The following is a 21,104-nucleotide window of genomic DNA, read 5'->3' as shown; positions in this document are numbered from 1 at the left end:
GTAACATCAGAAACATTAGATATATACTTTAAGAAAAAAATTTATTAGACATCTAAAATTATTAATTTTTAAATAGTCTAAGGTGATTACAAGATAAAATCTATTCATAATCTTTTTAACCATTAACAACACATGCAGGTGGTCGAACCCAGAAAACAGTTCCTTTGATCTCTGAGAACACTACATGAGCTCAAACACCTAAAATTATATATATATATATATATATATAGTTTGAGCAGCTTGTTTTTTTATCAAGCCTTTAACTTCTCTGTTGACAATTGAGTTTTTGTTCATCGGAAACAATTGAAAAAACGAAATGGGTATAACAGAGAAGAATGGTGAGATAGAAAAAAATGAGTTTTACAGAAAGTATAATATGAGCGTAAGTATCATATATGTTGATTGGATTGATTTCATACTAATGGTGTTGAGTACTATTAGAGCTATAGGAGATGAAATGTTTTTACATTGGATGTTTGCCTTTGCCTTTCTCGGTTGCATAATGAACAATATTGGTAATCAACCAAATGGTAACAAAAATTTCATGGAAGATGTTTTTAATACCCAAAATGTTGGCGAGTGACCAAAATGTAAATTTTGAAAGTTTATGGCTAAAATAAAAATATGGGAAAAGTTTAAGGACCAAAGTAGTAATTTTCCCAAAAATTTATTCTATAAATAAATAGTTCATCCTTAAGAATGGAGTTTCTTTGAAATTCAAATTTTGATATGGAGTTTGTGTAAAAAGCTATGAAGCGATAAAGTTCGATAAAGTTCGATAAAGTATTCGGATAATCGAATCAAATTGAAAGTTATGGAAAATTTACAGGATGGTAGTATGGGGTTAGAAATATTATATTTATATTTTTTATCAATAGAATTTAACATGGATCAGTGAAATTAAGTGGATTTTCCATGTTAAAGTAGGATAGTTGAATTAAAGTAACCAAATTAAAATTTTGGAAAAGTGCAAGTGCCAAGATGAAAATTAATCAAGTAAGTGTTTATATTTATATGATGATGTAAAAATGATTATGAAAGCATGGCAAAGTGGTCATTATCAAGATTCATTAAAGGTAGAAAAGAATTTTGGACTAAAATGAATTTTAAATTCATTTTATTAGATTTTAATGCCATGTGTAGTTATATTTTTTTTGGAGAAAAATCAATAAATCTTCTTCTTCCTCCTTCCTTTGTCGTGAGCTCTCCTACGGTGAGGAAAAATTTTCTTTTTCCATTTTTGAGCCATTTTATTAAGATTTTGGATTAATAAGTGAAATAGAAAAATAACCTACATTAAATTCTCTTTCATTTGGTAAAGTATTTCATTATTTTCATGCTTGGATTGTTAAATTCATGAATATGTTGGATGAAGGGGAAGTTGGAATTTGATTAAATAAGATTAAATTATGATGTTGTGAGTGTTGTGAAATCATATACAAACATTAAACTTGATTGAAAGTTATTAGAATTCTTCTATGAAGCATTCGACCATGGTTGAATTTCATGAGAAATTGTTGAATTTGATTTTTTTATATGGAAATGATTGAGAATGGATGGAAATGATATGTAGATGATGAATTTATGCTTGAATCAAATTGGAGATCAATAGAAAAAAGATTCCATAGCATTCGACCATAGTTAATAATTTAAAAGGAAATATGCAAAATTTTCGAAGGGTTTAGAATTGGTATAAGAATGATTCTACATGTTTTGAAAAGTTGTTGGGATCAAATCGGAACTTTGTCAAGTTGTTAGGACCTTTTTTGCATGCTTGAGAAATTGAGGGATTAATATGCAAATGTTGAAAAGTTGATGAACCTATGTTGAAATTTAATGTTAGAATATTGAATTGGATCAATTTGGAAAATTGTATAAGTTTGGGGACCATTTTGAAAGTCTTTGGAAAAATTTAGTGATGAAATGGTAAATATGCAATGTTGAGGTACTAGTTTGAAAGTATTGAAAGAATGGTTGAATATGGTGATTGATATGGAATTAAAGTGAATAGTAAAGGACCATTTTGGAGTTTTAAAATATTGGGATAGATTTTTAAAGAAAAGTTTATTTGCGGCTAAATGTGGAAGTTTGAAAAGTTAAGTGAATTATATTGATAACTGATTATTAGAGGGACTTGAAAGATTAAATTGGAAAAGTTAAGTTAATGTTGATTAAGAGAAAGAAATTGGTATTAGATATGTATTATCTTATTTCTAGAATTTTTATGTGAATATGAGCTTATTATGTTCGTTAAAGTACCAACATAAGTTTATATATCGGGTAAATGATTTTTAGATAGACTGTGACCGAAATCGAGAGCAAAGCGAGCAAAAAGAAAAGGAGAAAGTTCGAAAGTGATAGTAGCAATAAAGTTATTTAGTGAGGCATCAGGTGAAGGCATCTTATATATTTTACATATAATATGAGGAAGACTTGCGATGAGTCAATCTCGATTGAATTGAAAAGAAAAGGGTTTTAGAAATCGTATTTTGTATATATATATATTATCATTATTTTACTACACCATATATGAATGTTTTGGGTATGAATTGCCTAATACATATTTTATTTACGAAATTTATATTTTCCATATGAATTATTTTATATGTGAAATGGTATATTTTATTACATGGTTTTAAATGATTTCAGGCATGAACTGTCCAATGCACAGTTTATGAAATTTTTACTACATTCGTATATATGGATGTTTTGAATAAGTGCGAAATGGTATATGATTTTAATAAAAGCCCAGTGTATTTGACTTGCGAGTTAGTGGTACAATTGGCATGCCATGAGGTGGAGTGTTATTGATTGATCATACAGAGGTACATTCGTGTACAACATAGTTACCGGATACATTTATGTATTCAGAATCATAGGTACAGTGATGTTGTGTTCTATAGTACATGTACATTCACAATGCACCTATGGTGCAATTATAGGAAATTAAATGTGCAATATAGTTACAAATAGTTATACTGCATACAATACAAAACACTTGATTATACACTCGAGTACCATGTATTCTCATGATTATCTGTTGTGCTATAAAATAAACTAAAAAAGAACAGTACATGAAATAGTAACAATACATATTTGATTGTTATGTTTTACAATAAAGCTTTATTTGCAATATTTGATTTAGCAATGAAAGAATTATAGATGAGAAGTTAAAGTTTAAGTTACTCATATTTAAAAAAGTTAAATTTCAAGAATTATTTTATAAATGATTTTATTCGGTGTTTTATACGATGTTTTTATATTAAAAAACATGTTTTATATATTATTATAGAAATGTTTTATTAGTTACTCTGAATGTCTCACTACGTGAAAACTTAGTGTGTGGTTGTTTCACACGTAGGTACGAGCAAGCGAGCAGAGTAGAGAGTGTGTCAGCATCATTTTTGAGTAATCAAATCTACCTCCAGAATCAGTAAGAACATCATACAATGTTACTTTTTAATTATATATGGCATGTATATTAAAGAGTTTTTAGTTACTCGATATAAAAACTGATTTATTTTACATATATTTTAAATAAAAAATTTAAATAGTAGTGTTAGTGAATAGTATTTTAATAGATTATGTTTTAACCATTAATTGACTGATTTTTAAATAAGGCAGTTTTTAGGTAGTCTTATTTATGATATGAAACAATATTGATCTGTATGATTGCTACCTAAAATCGGATGAGATTTTGACATTAAAATATTAAAGTATGATTTTAAGCGATTACTAGATTTAAAATAAAGTAATGTGATATGTAAATTTTTAAAGAAGTAAAATTTCACTGGTTTTCGAATAGCAAATGTTTTATAAGAAGTATGTGACATCTCTGACTCGTATACAGGGATGTATACGGAAAAGGGGTGTTACAATGTCTAAAAGGTTTTTACTTGATTTGATGTTATAATCTCCTGTTTTTGGAACTCTCTGCCTCTCGCATGTTTGCCTTATTGTTTGTGTTTCTCTTTGTTAATAGTGCACCTTATACTTTACATTCATTAGATTGGCGATCTTGGTGTTGGCTTTCATGGGTAATTTCATGTAACATTTTGTTTATTTTTTCTATAAATTATGACAAAAATGATCTTCATGGTTATAGAAGGCTACTGCTGGAGCAAGACCAGTAAACGACATGATATGAAGATCTGTTACAAGTATCTAGAGTGTGTTCTTGGATAAGAAGTTGGCTTCTTTGATTCACAAGAGGCAACTACTTCCGAAGTCATCGATAGTATATCGAAAGATGCTTCTCTCATACAAGATGTTCTTAGCGAAAAGGTACCTGAAAATATACGTGGATCTTATTTACCTGGTAATGACACCATTTGGTCTGAATTTTCAGGTGCCAATATTTGTGATGAATTCAGCATCCTTCATCTCAGGGCTTGCATTTTCGACTTACTTTTCATGGAGATTGACTTTGGTAGATTTCCCGACAGTCGTTTTCCTCGTAATTCCAAGAATAGTTTATGGAGGTACCTTCTCTATGTTGTTAGGGGTAGCTTTGTTGTTAGCAGTAGATCAGTTAGTTGATTAGCAATTTGTTATTAGATAGTTTGAGAGATGTTATAAATACTACTTATCAACTTGCAATCATATTAAATTAATCAATAATATCCTGAAGTACTTTTTCACTCCAAGTTTTACATTTCATCATGGTATCAGTTTAAGGTTCTATTTTTTTGGGCCTGTTTCTTTTGATATTGAGCTGCCAGTTTTTTCCCATCTTTTGATTTTAGGGCTGCGATGACCTTTTTTTCATTGTCTTTCTTAGTTTCTGTTTATTGTTTCCGTTCTTCGATTATGGATCCTCTGGTCATCGATTTTACTCACCCATTGTATCTACGTCCCTCTGATACACTTGATAGAGATGTGGCAACGGATGAGTGAACGTTGCTCTCGTCTAGATCAAAGAACGAGATGAAAAAGAAAATTGAAGGGAGATGACAATTAGGTTTTTAATGGATTTAGGGTTGCTGAAAATTGATAAAAGGAAATAAGATTAAGATAATAAAGATATAATAAGAAAATAAAAGAAGACAAAAGAATATAATAGGATATAAGAATTCTTAGTTAAAATTAGGGTTTTGACAGTGATGGGCGATAATGGTGATTTTGTGATGAAGATGCAGATGTGAAAGATGAAAATAGATGGTTAATTGTCCTATCGAATCCTCCTAGTCGCAATGGAAAACCAAACTTGATAAACAACTCTAACCAGCCCTCCTAATAATAATGAATAGGCAAACCGGAGTGTGAAGATCTCTTTCTTAAGAACTCGGAAGAACTAAAAGAAAAAGAAGCTTCGAATGCATAAGACAATCAACTCTAGCAAAAATGATATCTAGTTGTATTGAATAAAAGAATAACTTGATGATTACAATGGTGGGAGGAGCATCCTTTATATAGGGTGAAGGAGTCCTTATTGTAGTATGACTAATGCTTGAAAATAATAATAATAACAATAACAATACTATCCTAATTCCAAACAACTATAAACTAAAGATAATTATTTTAAATCTAACTTAATTCCTAACAAAATAATAAATTTAATCTTTAAAAATAATGCATCATTCTATATTAAATTATATTACAAATAATTAATAAAAATATTAAAAATTCGTAATAGTTACAAAATCAAATATTAATTATGTATATGAATTGTTGCATGTGTTATTTTCATTAAAATGATTATATCTTGAGTTTCTAATATCGAATTAACGTGATTCAAGAAGAGTTTAAAAATTAAAAAACTGACGACCGTAAATCTATAAGAAAGTAGACCAAATAACATCAGGGTCCATTTAAGCTTGATCTTGTGAGTCCATTGGAAAGCTGATCTATTGTTCTTCTTTTTTAAGGTTGATCGTGTGAGTCCATTGGAAGCGTTAGTCCATCTTCTTTGATGTGATCCTTGTGATGCATGTATTAAAATTGGGCAGTCTTCTTGTCTAGTATCAATTAACTAAAGATGATAGTTACAATCTTTGGAGTTGTTCTCTACGAATAGCGTTGCTGGCCAAACGCAAACTTGGTTTCATCGATGGGGATTGCACAAGGGAGTTGTTTCCTGAGGCTCCTCTTCCTTAAAGGGATCGCTGTAATGTGATAGTTTTGTCTTGGATCCTCAATACTATTAACGCTGAGCTCTCGACTGCTTTGGTGTTTGCTTCCAGTGCGGCGGAGGTCTGGCAAGATCTTAAGGAGAGGTTCAACAAAGTAGATGGCTTGAGGAATTTTTTTCTTCATCATGACATCACTTTTCTCACTCAAAGTGAGCCTTTTGTGTCTACTTATTATATGAGATTAAATTTCTTATGGGATGAATACGATGCATTGGTCCCTGTTTCTTCTTGTGATTGTGCGAATTCTCAACAAAATCTTCAACATGTTATGCAACAATATTTATTTTAATTCTTGATGGGTCTCAACGAAATATACTCTATGCTACACAATCAGATTCTGATTATGCAGCCTCTGCTTTCGGTTAATCAAGCCTATTCGCTTATAGCTCAGGAGGAGTCTCAACGGAGTCATTTGTCTGGTGCTTCAAGGTTATCACCTATTTCTTATTCTACTGCCTTGTTTTCGAATTTTGCTACTACTCGGCGTCCTCATTTTAATGGAACCTGTGATTATTGTAAGATTCAGAACAAGAACAATGCTACCATCTTAATGGGTTTCATGTTGATTTTAAGTTTCCCAAGCATAAGGAATCTCAGTCTGCAATTATGAGTAATCTGGAAGGTTCTTCTGATTCTGATGTCGTTTTTGTTTGACCTCCAGTGGTTGCTCCCGTGTTTAATTTAATCAATATAATCAGATTTTGGGTCTTTTAAAAAAGGTCATGTTCCTGAGGCTGCTGCTCATCTTGCAGGTATGGTTTCTAGCAAATTGGTTGATTCTGAAACTATTACTTGAATACTTGATACTGGTGCAACAAATCATTTGCTTTCTGATCTCCAATGCTTGATTAACCCTATTTCTTGTGCTTCTCCTTGGTTTGTGAATCTTCCAAATGGTAAAAATGCCTCTACCACACATGTTGGTTCCTTCAAATTTGATTCTGACCATACTCTACATAATTTTTTTTTTCGTTCCCCAATTTACTCACAATTTACTATCCATTTCGAAATTAACCAAAGAATTGCATTGTGCTATTACGTTTTACCCGAATTTTTGTCTTTTCCAAGATCTCTTCAGTGGAAAGATGATGGGGATTGGTAGGAGATCTAGCGGTCTTTATATTTTTGAGTCTTCTTGTGTCAAGTCTGGTGTGTCTTCTCATACCTGTTTTAATTCTGGTGTTCAATGTATGGCTTTGCCTACTGTTAATAAAATTGTTCATTGGCATGCTCGCCTTGGGCATGCTTCGATTTCTGCTATGAACAAGGTTCCTTCCTTGTCTGATTTTCATGTTGATACTAGTTCAATATCTACATGTTCAGTCTGTCCTATAGCAAAACAGTGTCGTTTACCTTTCCCTATTAGCCAGTTACTCCTTTTCATCTCTTACATGTTGATCTATGGGGTGCATATCGTATTTCCAATCATAGTGGTCAGCATTATTTCCTTACTATTGATGATAATACTAGAATGTCATGGGTTTTTTTGTTAAAGCTAAAGTCTGACATTATCCTAGCTCTTAAGAAGTTTCTTGTTTTTTTAAACTCAATCTCAAGCTGTGTAAAAATTGTTCATAGTGACAACGGTTTCGAGTTCTTTAACTCTAAGTGCTCTCCTTTCTTGTCCTCCTTAGGCATAATACACCAAATTTCATGTGTTCACACTCCTCGTCAAAATGGAGTTGCTGAGCGTAAACATCGCCATCTTTTAGAAGTAGATCGTGCCCTTCGTTTTCATTCTCACGTACCTATTAATTTCTGGGGTGAGTGTGTTTTAACCGCTTGTTTCCTTATTAATAGACTTCCGACTTCTGTTCTTAATTGGAAGAGTCCATTTGAAGTTTTTTCCGAAAACCACCATCTTTTTCTCATTTAAGGGTCTTTGGGTGTCTATAATATGCTACACAACCAAATTACACTAACAAATTTTCTTCGAAAGCCATTCCATTTGTTTTTATGGGTTACTTATCTACTCAGAAAGGATATATTTTTTTTTAACCTGGTTACCGAGTCTTTTTTTTTTTTTTTTTTGTTAACCGAGATGTACAATTTTATGAAACTATTTTTCCTTTTAATTCTTTCTTTTTCCCATCTTCCAATTTGTTTCCTGCACAACCTAATATACATGATTCAGATTTTTTAGTTCTTCATCATACCCCAGTTCAACCCAATATACTTAAAATATTCTTCACCTCCATTGTTTTCTTTGACCAATTTAGACTTACATGCTTTGACAGAAGTTCATGTTCAGTCTAGTTTGAGTCCTGAAGTGTCTTCGAAAATCGTCTCACGTTACTAAGCCTCCAAACTGGTTATATGATTATGTTATCTCTCGTCAGTCTTCTTCATCTTCAAGTCCCTACCCTATTTCTTCTTTTGTTTCTTATTTTCACCTACCTATTCGAACTCAATCTTTTGTTTTCAATACATCTCATCTCATTGAACCCACCACTTATTCTCAAGCTATTCAAAACCCATTGTGGATTCAAGCCATGAAAGAGGAAATTTAAGCTTTGGATTCCAGTAGCACTTGGACTTTTGTATCATTACCTTGTGGAAAGAAACCCATTGGCTGCAAATGGAATGGATCAAGTACAAGGCTTCTGGTGATGTTGAGAGATTCAAAGCCAGACTGATTGTTAAGGGCTATAACCAGGAGTATGTGGATTATTTTAACACCTTTTCTTCAGTTGCTAAACTTGTCACAGTCAGGGCTATTCTTTCCCTTGCTTCTATGAAGAATTGGCCACTATTTTAAATGGATGTCTATAATGGTTTTCTTCAGGGTGATCTCCATGAAGAAGTATATATGACCTTACCTCAAGGATTTTGTAATCAGGGGGAGAATCAGGTCTGCAGGCTACGAAAATCCATACATGGGCTAAAACAAATAAGACAATGGAACATGAAGTTGACTGAAGCCTTAAATCCAGTAGGTTATGTTCAGATTAAATTTGATTACTCCTTATGTACTAAGAAGCAAGGAATCAAGATCTTTATTATCCTTATTTATGTGGATGATTTGTTGCTGAATGGAAATGATGTTGTTATGATTGAAGAATTAAAGGAAATCTTGAACAGCAATTTCAAAATGAAAGACATTGGAGAATTAAAGTATTTCCTTGGTTCTGAGATTTTAAGGTCGATAGAAGATTTTGATAAAACAGAGGAAATATACATTAGAACTTATTGAGGAGGCATGATTAGGAGATGCTAAACCTGCCATTACTCCTTTGAAGCAGAATGTGAAATTGACAACAAAGGAGTATGATACAAGTACATTGCAGAATGGTAATGAACCGTGCCGTGATGATGAACTCCTAAAAGCTGAGAAAGGAATGTTTCAAAGATAAATTGGGAAGTTGATTTATCTGACTCACACAAGACATTATCTATGTGGTGCACCATATGAGTCAATTCAAGATACAACCGAAGCAGTCACATTTGGAAGCAACTTTTAGGGTGGTAAAATATATAAAAAAAACCCAGGTTAAGGAATCTTGTTGGGATTAGCAGGTCCTACTCAATTAACTACATTTTGTGATGTGGATTGGGCATCATGTTTAATGACCAGAAGATATGCCACAGGTTTCTGCATCAAGTTTGGCAGCTCTTTGATTTCATGGAAGTCAAAGAAGCAAACTACCATTGCCAAGTCTTCAGCCAAAGCTAAGTATAGAAGCATGGCAAAGACAGTGGCAGAGATGGTTTGGTTGAGAGGAATTAACCAGGAACTTGGGGTAGACAATCTGGAGCCAATCAAACTGTTTGGTGATAATAAGGCAGCTATTCAAATTGCAGCGAATCCGGTATTTTATGAAAGAACAAAACACATAGACATTGATTGTCATTTTGTAAGGGAGAAGATTCGAGAAGGCGTTATACAACTGAACAAGTGGCATCGTAAATCAACTAGCAAATGTAATGACTAGGACCTTGGTAAACAACAACATTTTTTTATTTATTTCTAAGTTGGGAGTTAAAAATATTTTTAAACTACTAGTTTGAAGGGGAATGTTAGGGTAGTTTTGTTGTTAGAAGTAGATCAGTTAGTTGATTAGCAGTTTGTTATGAGTTAGTTAATTTGTATAGAATTTATAAATATTACTTGTCATATTGTAGTCATATTGAACTAATCAATAATATCCTGATGTATTCTTTCACTCCAAGTTTTACTTTTCATCATATGTATCAAGAAAGCTTCCAAGGAACACGGAAAAGCAAATACCATATTGCAACAGGCTTTAAGCTCCATTAAGACCGTGTATTGGATAAGGCCATTAAGTTGGGATTGAAGCAAGGCTTAGCTAAAGGATTAGCAGCGGTGGGTACTGGGATTTCATTTAGAATCTGGGCTCTCCTGGCATGGTATGGAAGTCATTTGGTAATGTACAAAGGTGTGAGTGGAGGAAAAGTATTTGCAGCTGGCGCATCCTTTATAAATGGCGGCCAATAAGTTAAAGATCACCTTTCATTACTTTATTTCATTAATCTTTGTTACTCAGACAAGTGATTACATGGATGCAAACATTAAAAAATTTTCCATCTAAATTGGTGATATAAATTTAGATCTCTTGGAGTAGTACTTGCTGATCTGAAGCACTTCACAGAAGCTGTTGTTTCTGCTACAAGAATCTTTGCTAAGATTGACCGGACTCCAAAAATCGATAGTGAAGATGCAAAAGGCATTGTGCTAGACACAGTTCAAGGAGAGTTACAATTTTAGCATATCGAGTTCGTATATCCTAGCCTTCTCGTTCTGATTATATTGTCCTCAAAGATTTCAACCTCAGAGTTGAAGCAGGCAAAACTGTGGCTCTTTTCGGAGGAAGTGGAAGCGGAGAATCCACCGTGATTGCACTGCTGCAACGTTTTTATGGTGTAAACAATGGAGTGGTGAAGATTGATGGTGTTGACATAAGAACATTGCAATTGAAATGGATGAGAGGGAAAATGGGGCTGGTTAGTCACGACCATGCATTATTTGGGACATAAGGAAAATATAATGTTTGGGAAGCTAGATGCGACGGTGGATGAAGTTGTTGCTGCTGTCATGGCTGCTGATGCTCATGATTTTATTAGTCGGCTTCCTCGAGGGTATGAAACAAGGGTAGGTGTTAGTGTTAACCATATGAAAACTAGTGCTTCGTTTGCTAGAAAAAGTTGTGAAATTTATTTTTATTTCTTGGATCAAATTTAATATCAAATACCTGTAACAGATTGGCGAGTGCGGAGCACTTTTGTCGGGAGGACAAAAACAGCGAATTGCGATCGCCAGAGCCATTGTCAAAAACCCTGAGGTTCTACTACTTAATGAGGCAACAAGTGCTCTTGACTCTGAATCAGAAACACTAGTGCAGAATGTATTGACCAGGCCTCTCCTTGGGAATAACCACTTTGGTAACTAGTTTGACTGCATTCCACGTTTAGTGTTAATTACTTGGGAATCAACAAAAAAATATTTCGGTATTCTAATCAATTAGGGTTACAGTTGATCAGGTTGCTGCCCACAAGCTCTCCACTGTTTGAAATGCAGACACCGTTGCAGTGGTTAACAATGGTTGTTATTAACAGGGTTTCAAATAGCAGGACCCAAACGCTATAGCGACCGTTATTTCGTCATAACATCGCCGTCCGAAACCGATTTTAATAAATTTTTCTGTAGATAGAGGATTCACGTCAATAACGGTCCGTCACACCCGTCATTTAACGGGTAATTGTGTATAACGCCGATAACGACATGCTATTACCGTTATCCTACCATTACTCAGCAAAGATTAAATGAGAAGGGGACAAAAAAACCAAACCTCTGTTTTGAGTAGAAATCTCGCGTCTATTGAACTTCGCCGCCAATGAAGAAGTTGAGCAGCAACAAACTTCCATTTGAGAAGCTGAAAAATCAAGCCTCTAGTTTTGTAAAAGACGAGAGATTAGACAGAATTTAAAGCCTCTGAAATGTTTTTAAAGAGCTCTTTCTTTTCAGCTTTATTTTTGCTCTAACCTCAGTTTGGTGGAAGTTTTACATGCTGTATCTTTAATATAATATACCGTTAAAAAAGCATTATCGGTTTTATTATTATTTAAATAATAAATAGGTAAAAAATTATCTAAAATATTATTATTTCTACTTAAAACATCAAATATTTTTTTAATATTTCTGGTGAAGTATCTAGCAATAACAAAATCAATAAAAAATAATAAAACCGATAAAAAATAATATTTTTGATATTTTTTTATCAATTTTATTATTTAAATAATATTAAAATCAATAATATTTTTTAATCGTATATTAAAATTATCGTATTTAATTCTTTTTTAGTTTTGAGGTCTTTAATTTTATTGTTTAATTGTTTTGTTTTCAACAGTTGGACCATATTATTATTGGGTTTTTTTTCAATAAAGCTAGCTTATCTTGTTTAAAAAAAAAAGGTTTAAAATTTTTATATTTTATGACTTGGGCCGTCCCACTTCCACCCCCAATTACACTTTTTTTTTTAAAAAAATACGTTTTTAAAGGTATATTAATTTTAATTTTAGACATCCCTCCAACCTTTAGATTTTTTAATTTAATCTTCAATTTAGGTGTAAATTTTTATTTTCATTTAATTTAATCTTAGTTTTAATAATTTTAAATTTTTATAATTAAATTTTACATTTAAAACATTCTAAAAATTATTAAAAATGACTCTTTATAATTATAATTGTTATATTTTAGGGAAAATTGTCCGAAATTTAAAAAAAATCACGATCACGACACCCAAGTGGCCGCGACAGCATCCGTTATATCCGTAACTGCGATAAACACAATATGACAAAAAACGCAGTCGCAAACCCTCGATTGTATTGTTGAAACGGGATCGCACAACGATCTGATAAACATGAAGAACGGACACTATGTACAACTTGCAAAACTACAAAGACAGTTCACCAGTGATGACGATGAACAAAATCCCGAAACATGTCTTTCTTGTGTCGCAAGAATCAGTGCAGGTGGTTTAAGCACAGAGAAACCAAGCCCGGCTTCCTTTGACACACCTTTGCCTAATTATCGAAACCCAACAACCAGTATCTCATACCTCCCCATTCCTTAGGCTTCTCTCTTTAAATTCCCCTGAATGGTAGCATGGTTTGATTGGTATCCTCGCAGCTATTGCTTTCGGCGCAGTTCAACCCACCTACGGCTTAACCCTTGGCTTCACGATAGCAGCATTGTTTGCAAAAAGCGACCAAGAAATGAAGACTCGAATACGTACCTGTGGTTTGATATTTTCTTCACTTACCTTTTTCCATCATCCTGAATCTTATTCAACACTATAGTTTTGCTTATATGGGTGAGCGGCTAACTAGGAGAATCGAAAGAGAATGCTAGAGAAAATATTGTCATTTGAAGCTGCATGGTTTGATGAGGAGAAAAACTCCAGTGGAGCTTTGTGTTCTAGTTTGAGCAATCAAGCTTCCATGGTTAAAACAATCGTCGCAGACAAAATATCGCTGTTAGTTCAAACTATGTCTGCTATTGCCATTGCAATAATTATAGACTAATTGTGGCCTGGAAGTTAGCACCAGTGATGATTGCAGTCCAACCTCTCACAACCTTGTGTCACTACACGAGAAAAGTTATGTTTTCAAGTGTTCCAACCAACTTTTCCAAGACCCAAAATCGAAGTACTCAAATATCTATGGAAGCAGTGTATAATCATAGAATCATAACTTCATTCGGGAGTGTAGGTAATGTTCTTCGACTTTTCGAAGTCTTATGAGGATTCGAGGAAAGAGGCAAGTAGAAGATCATGGCTTTTGGGGAATCGGGTTGGCTCAATGCTTAAAATATATGATATGGGCTTTGGATTTTTGGTATGGAGGTACATTAGTACAAAAGGGAGAGATATCAGCAGGGGATGTGTTCAAGACTTTCATTGTCTTGATGACCACCGGAAGAGTTATAGCTGATGCTGGAAGCATGACTGTTGATCTAGGCTCTAGCCAAGGGATAGACTGCCGTGGCCTCTGTGTTTGAGATTCTCGACCGGAAATCGTCATTTCCAGTGTCTCAAGTACGTGTTCAAATTTGCTGATCTTTGTTTTTATTACAACTTCTGTTAATATGTTTACTATTTTATTAGGTAAGAGATGGCATCAGTGGAGCAAAGTTAAGGATGAGTAGAAAGATAGAGCTTAAGAAGGATGATTTTTGCATATCCATGTAGACCAAAGACACTAGTGTTGCACCAGTTTAGCTTGGAGGTCAAACCAAGCACAAACATCGGACTAGTCAGGAATAGCGGATGCGGAAAATCAGTCGTGGTCGGATTTATCCAAAGATTTTACGATGTCGAAATAGGATCCATAAAGGTAGATGGTGTTGACATAAGAAAACTCGATGTTCAATGGTACAGGAAACACACTAGTCATCCAAGAGCCAGTGTTGTATATAGGCAGCATTCGGGACAATATCGTGTTCGGAAAGCCTGATGAATCGGAGAATGAAGTCATGGAGGCTGTTAGAGCTGCAAATGCTCTTGAATTTATCTCGAGAGTCATGGTTTACATTTTATTTAGCCATTGCCTGAATGCTGTTACAACCATGAAAATGTGATAATAATTTACGTAGGGCACTGAAGGAAGGATTTGAAACAGAATGTGGAAATAGAGGAATTCAATTATCAGGAGGCCAGAAACAGAGAATAGTCATAGCCAGAGCTATAATTCGAAACCCAAGAATCCTTTTACTAGATGAAGTGAATAGCACTATCGATGTTCAATCCAAACAAGTAGTTCAAGAAGCAGTGGATCGAATCATGGTTGAAAGGACCACAATCGAGATAGCTCATCGGCTAAACACGATTAAAAATGTCGACTCCGTTGCTTTCATTGCCAATGGGAAAGTGGTGGAGCAAGGTACCTACGCCCTGCTCATGAACCAGAAAGGACCATTCTCCAAACTCGCTGGCCTTCAGACATAATACTACTTTTTAACTCATGTCCTCTCCCTCAAGCTTGGTTCCCGACTCATGGTCATGGTATCTTCTTCAACCGCTGCTTGATCAAGAACAATACCATTTTCATAAACCGAGGTAACTAATCTTGGAGTGTGATTGCAAGAATGTTAGGGATATTGTGACGGTGGTGATGAATTGAACGGTTATTGTGAGGTTTGTGCAGCGGAGGGCAAACTCGGAGGCGGATAAATTAGCTATGGTGTAAATGCTCTATAATGGTGCCGTTGTGTACTTAAAGTTTGTTACTGTTGGTTGTATTGAAATTTTTTATCAATATATGAGGTACTCTTTTCCTCCTTCCGCTATTTGTTGATATACTTTCGGGTATATCGATAAATATGAATGGAGGTTTTTAATGAGACCACCAACTTTTATCAGAAGAAAAAAACCAAGGTGACTAATAGTTTACAAAAACTTAAGAGTATAAAAAGCATTATATCATCATAGGTGGAACTGAAATGAAGATTCAGATAACTGAAAATCTTGCTTTATTAAATTGTAACAGGAAAATATAATGTAACAATGCTATTTAAAACCTCATTGAAATGGAATTGGGATGCCCTGCTTCTTGTTAACAATGGCCATTGCCATGTAACGGGTTCCCATACCGATCGGTGTCTGTTCCTCTGGCCCCTCCCAAAAGGGGGCTTCACCATCACCAACCAAACGCCAGTATCCGGTCCTTAGAAATTCAGCTTGTTCATCTGTGCAATTTTGTAGTAGTGCTTCAACTCTGAAATTTATTCCAAGGGAACCGAGGAACTGGGACTGAGTAATAGGGCCGTGAACTGATACATCATCTAAAGAAATGTGGTGGGAATCATGAAATTAGTCATTTTCTTCTTTAATGGATTTCATTTGGACTCATTTTGGAATGAATATGCTTAATACAACTGGATATCAATTCAAAAAATAAAACAGATATGCAAACCTGAAGCTTCCTCGGCAGAGTGCTTGATGGATGCAAAATCGACATATGCACTAAGATCGGCACTCCCAGGGTTGTCTAGTATGCTAACGAACTTGTGCTTCCGAATTGCCTGCACATGTTTAGTGGTTAAAAATGATGCAGATGATGAAAAAAAATCGATTTTATAACTCAAAGTGACAAAAAGCTACAATCACTTAATTGCCCGAGATTTCATTGTACCATTGATGAATAATAAGTCACCTATACCTGCAAACTATCTGATACTACTCCATTCAGGCCATAATCGATAACAAGTGCTCCACCTCCATCAGTACCTATTCTCTTCGCTAGTGTATAAGTTAAGTCCATTGCTTTGGGGCAAACCTCTATTTGATTAAGCTTCTCTACTTCTTCGGGCACAGCCCACTTGCAGCGTTTTGTTAGGTAAAGAGTTGCAGGTGTAGGTTGTGGGGATAGAACAAAACGAAACCTGAACCCATACACAAAGGTATCAAACAACTATATTCTTCAAATTAGTAAGGTGACTGAATGCTGCAAGAGTAAATGTTAAATTCTTACAATGAATCTTCTGTGAGATCTATCATTTTCTCACACCAGCCACGAGAACCCCTCTGCAAATAACTTTTAATTAAAGCAATACAAACCAGATGACAAAGTACAGAAACTTCAAAATTACAGGCGTTCAAACTTGTGTAACTTAAAGAAGGCAACAACTCCTGATTATAAAACAAATTGGCAATTTCTATACCAGGTTCTCATCTATTGATCAAAGCATAATACATGAACTCAGCCCTTGTCTTACATGACTAGATGTATATTATGTCGTACAATCTTCAAAGTACCACAGATCTATTCATGATCTAATATCATCACAAACCATACATAACATAACCTCTCTTGCAATTTTCATAAACATGATAGCAGATGTGTAATCAAGTAAGCTGCAAAAATATAACAGAAACTTCGTTTAATGACACTAATCCAGTGAAGGCTCATTAAAGTTCAAATATGTCAATTTTTTAAAGTTCAATGGAGCTAGGAACAGCCAGCACAGGGCAATGGAACAACAAATACTCAATTAGCCCCTATTATTAGAATGAACAAGACAAACCTGAAATTGATGAACTGGCAGTGCATCATAGAATTCATGGGCAATAATTATGGTGGGCACTGCAACATATGCAAGTCAATGAGAAAACAGCAAGTTATTGTTTAAATCAATCCATTAACTCTCTCTCTCTCTCTCTCCCTCCCTCCCTCCCTCTATATATATATATTTGCTAAGCATCCATAAATATTTAGGATAAAATTTAACCTGCTTTCACAAACCAAAGGTATCTAACTATTTGTTTCCAGAGGGAAAAGTACTAGAAGTTAAAGCCATACATCCTGTTGGAACTTGTTCCAATGTCGCATGCCACGATACAGGTGTCCCGGCCAGTGTGCTTCGAGACCTTTTATCAAAACCTTCAGCGGTACTATCTTCATCCATGCATTTCAATTTTTGGTGCTGAAGTTTTTGCAGTGCTGGGCTACATTCCACCATGTGTATATGCAATGACTCCGTGAAATTTTTAAATTTCAATGCACCCTATAGGAGAAATACACCAAAACTCACTCAAAAATAAGCCAAATGAAGTCCTTACAAAGCCAACAAAATAAAAACTTCAAACCACTAATTTGCATATCTTTTACATATAGAAGTAAACGTGACTGAGAAATACAAGTGACTATCATACACGAAGAAGATCAGCCATTAGAGTTCCTCGGCCAGGGCCAAGCTCAACCAAGTTCACCCTCTTTGGTTGTCCCATTTGTTCCCATAAACACATAGCCCAAACACCAACCATCTGAAATCATGCCAGTCGGGAAAAGAGAATTAAATTAATTGTTCACTTGAGTATTCCTTCACATCCAAAAATTCAGTAGAAACTGAGTTACCTCTCCAAACATCTGCTTACTTCAGGAGATGTTATGAAATCACCCTCAGCTCCAAAGACATCTCGGTTGATATAGAACCCAGCCTTGGGATTTGTTAAAACTTCTTCCATATATTCCGCCACAGATATCGGCCCACCACGAAACTGACAAGATTTCACAAGCAGTAAAAACCCAATGTTTCGAAGCACAAAAGGCGCAGTTTCAAGTACGGAAAGGCTCAGTTTCAAGTACGGAAAGGCTCATGGGTTTTTGCTAACGAGTGTCCTAATGATACTGTAGTTAAATGCAACAATTGACAGGCAATCTTGACGATTTCATTGCATTAAAATGAAGATATTGCTTTAACTACAATAGTAACAAAAATCCATAATTTATTACATAGAAAGAGACCTCTTTGGCTAACCTTAATAATGCCTTTGAGATGCTTAACAAGTTCAGAGTCCGAGGAAGGTCCATGAGAATGTTCTAAAACACCCACCGAAAATGAAAAAAAGAATTAACGAAAAAGAAAAGAGAGAAATGATAGGAATATAGAGATAGAGAGAAGGTGGAAAAGTTACCGGGAGGGTTGTAGAGTCCGGAACGGTCAATGGAAATGGTGTTCTCGGGCTGGTCTTGAAGCTGTTCGATGGAATTACTAGGAGGGATTTCGGGCCGCGATGATGAACAATAGAGAAAACAGAGAATTTGTTGAGTAAAGGATGTTGACTGAGCATACAGTAATCGATAAGCTTTGGGAGTTTGTTGAAACAGCAACTTCGTCAGCATTTTTGTCACTCAGATTGTCGAACACCAGGAAAAACAGTGTTGTGCTTCTCTTTCTTTCTTTTTTTCTCGCTTTGAAAAGCGGATGCTGAGATGGGTGGTGTAGCCAATTTCATAAATATATTTAGGACCGTAAAATCAGGTAATCGGACAGGTTTCAGTCGGATCTTGGTAGATCGGGTAAAATCGAATATATGTCAACTCAGATTGATTTGACACTAGATTCAGATCGGATTCAGGTCAGGTCAAATTAGTTCGGGTTATTTTCAGGTTGATTTGATACCAGATTCATATCAGGTTCAGGTCGGGTCATTTTCAGTTCGGATCGATGTCAGTTCAGGTAAAAACAGTTCAGGTCTGAAGCAAATAAAGACCAGGTAAATTCAGGTTCGGGTGGACTTCAGTCGGATCTCGTTCAGATCGGGTCACATCATTGACAGATAAAATTCAAGTCGGATGTTTATTAGATACGAATTGAGTTCAGATCGAGTCATTTTTATTTTTTGGATTAATTATTTTGTCATCTTTCGTGATTGTTGAATTGCAAGTTGTAATTGTATATGATTTCGAGTAAATTAAAGAAAATAAATATTCATTGATCAATTTTGTAAAAAATATAAATTTAATGACAAAATTGAAGAAATGTAAAATTACAAATAAAATCTTAAAATATAAATTAAACAACACACATAGGTAAGGGACTAAATCGAAATAAATTTAAAATGTGAGGTTTAAATTAATATAAAAAAGGACTAAATTAAACACATTTAAAAAATCATGGGCCAATTACAAAAATATAAATAAATACAACTAACAATGGAATATGTAAATATAAATTTATGGACTAATTGAATACATATAAAAGTGAAAGACTTAAAATTGAAATAAATTAAAAAACACAAAAGGATTAAATCGAAATAAATACAAAATGTGAAGAAATAATGAAAAATATACTAACTTGCATTCATTTAAAAATTGATATTATAATATATATATATATAATATAAAATTATATAAACTATATTTATATTATAAACTATATAATTATTATAAACTATATATAAATTATATTTATGTGAACTATATATATAACTATGTATATAAAATTATAAACTATTTATATTATAAACTATATAATTATTATAAGCTATATATATAAATTATGTTTATGTGAACTATATATATAAACTATTAAAAGTATATAGTTTATAAAATATTATTTATATTAATATATATATAAAAACTATATATGTATAACTATATAAAAATATAGTTTATATGTTATAATTTATATTAATATATATATATATGTGTGCATTAGTCTATTTAGGGTTTCTATAAACTATACTTTATTTTTATATTTATGCATAGTGTTTCTATAAACTACATACGTAATTTACTTTATATAGTTTTTATATATATATATATATATATAGGTATATATATATATAGTTTATATATACTATACATGGTTTATACATATATTAGGGTGTACGGTTTAGGGTTTAGGGTTTATAATTTAGGGTTTAAAGTTTATATAACTATATACTTTATTACTTTATATAGTTTATGCATAGTATTTCTATAAATTGCATCGAATTGAAAATTTAAGAAGATATTTACAATTAAACCATGACTAAAATGAAAGAAATTAAAAATCAAATACAAGTGGAAAATTGATGATTGTTGGAGGAGCATGAGCCTAATTAACCTAAAATATCTTGTTGGACACTATATTTGGTGCCAACTTTCCAAATTTTTGTATTCCCTCTAAATTCTCAATTTCCCTATATTCTCAAATTTTCCTAATTTCCCTCTAAATTCCCAATAAAATCAAAAATTTTCACACAAAAATCTTTCTTTTAAAAAGTTTTCTTCCACCACTCACTTTAATATATATATATATATAATTATATATATATATATATTATAATATAAATATATATAATATATATAATTAAACATAAGTGACTAAAATAAAATATTATAAAATTAACATTAACATTTAAATATATATATATATATATGTATATTTATGTATATATATATATATATTTATTTATGTATATACATATATATATATTCACACCAAGAACACGTGGGAAATATATTAAATGTTAATGTTAATTTTAGAATCTTTTATTTTAGCCACTTATGTTTAATTATATATATATATATATATATATATATTATTCAAAGTGAGTGGTGGGAGAAAACTTTTTAAAAGAAAGATTTTTGTGTGAAAAAAATTGATTTTATTTGGGAATTTAGAGGGAAATTAAGAAATTTTGAGAATATAGAGAAATTGAGAATTTAGAGGGAAATTAAGAAATTTAG

General features: G+C 33.2%; 1 protein-coding gene and 1 pseudogene across 1 annotated transcript; one reads left to right on the top strand and one right to left on the bottom strand.

The window, feature by feature from the left end:
- The first annotated feature begins 316 nt into the window (after positions 1-316).
- Positions 317-15,094, top strand: LOC120176175 (annotated as a pseudogene).
- Positions 15,095-15,574: 480 nt separating this feature from the next.
- On the bottom strand, positions 15,575-18,835 carry LOC120176155 (protein arginine methyltransferase NDUFAF7 homolog, mitochondrial-like). Its single transcript, XM_039182646.1, is given in 11 exon segments — positions 15,575-15,930; positions 16,062-16,170; positions 16,308-16,530; positions 16,620-16,672; positions 17,173-17,231; positions 17,448-17,652; positions 17,801-17,911; positions 18,003-18,019; positions 18,022-18,145; positions 18,406-18,467; positions 18,563-18,835. Coding segments are annotated over 11 exon segments (1,434 nt in total). The 5' UTR covers positions 18,771-18,835; the 3' UTR covers positions 15,575-15,667.
- Between the last annotated feature and the right edge of the window lie 2,269 nt (positions 18,836-21,104).

Source organism: Hibiscus syriacus, unplaced genomic scaffold (genome assembly GCF_006381635.1).
Source record: "Hibiscus syriacus cultivar Baekdansim isolate YM2019G1 unplaced genomic scaffold, ASM638163v2 tig00112230_pilon, whole genome shotgun sequence".
Taxonomy (NCBI): Eukaryota; Viridiplantae; Streptophyta; class Magnoliopsida; order Malvales; family Malvaceae; genus Hibiscus; species Hibiscus syriacus.
Note: the sequence above shows the minus strand (reverse complement) of the source record. Positions and strands in the feature narration are given on the sequence as shown.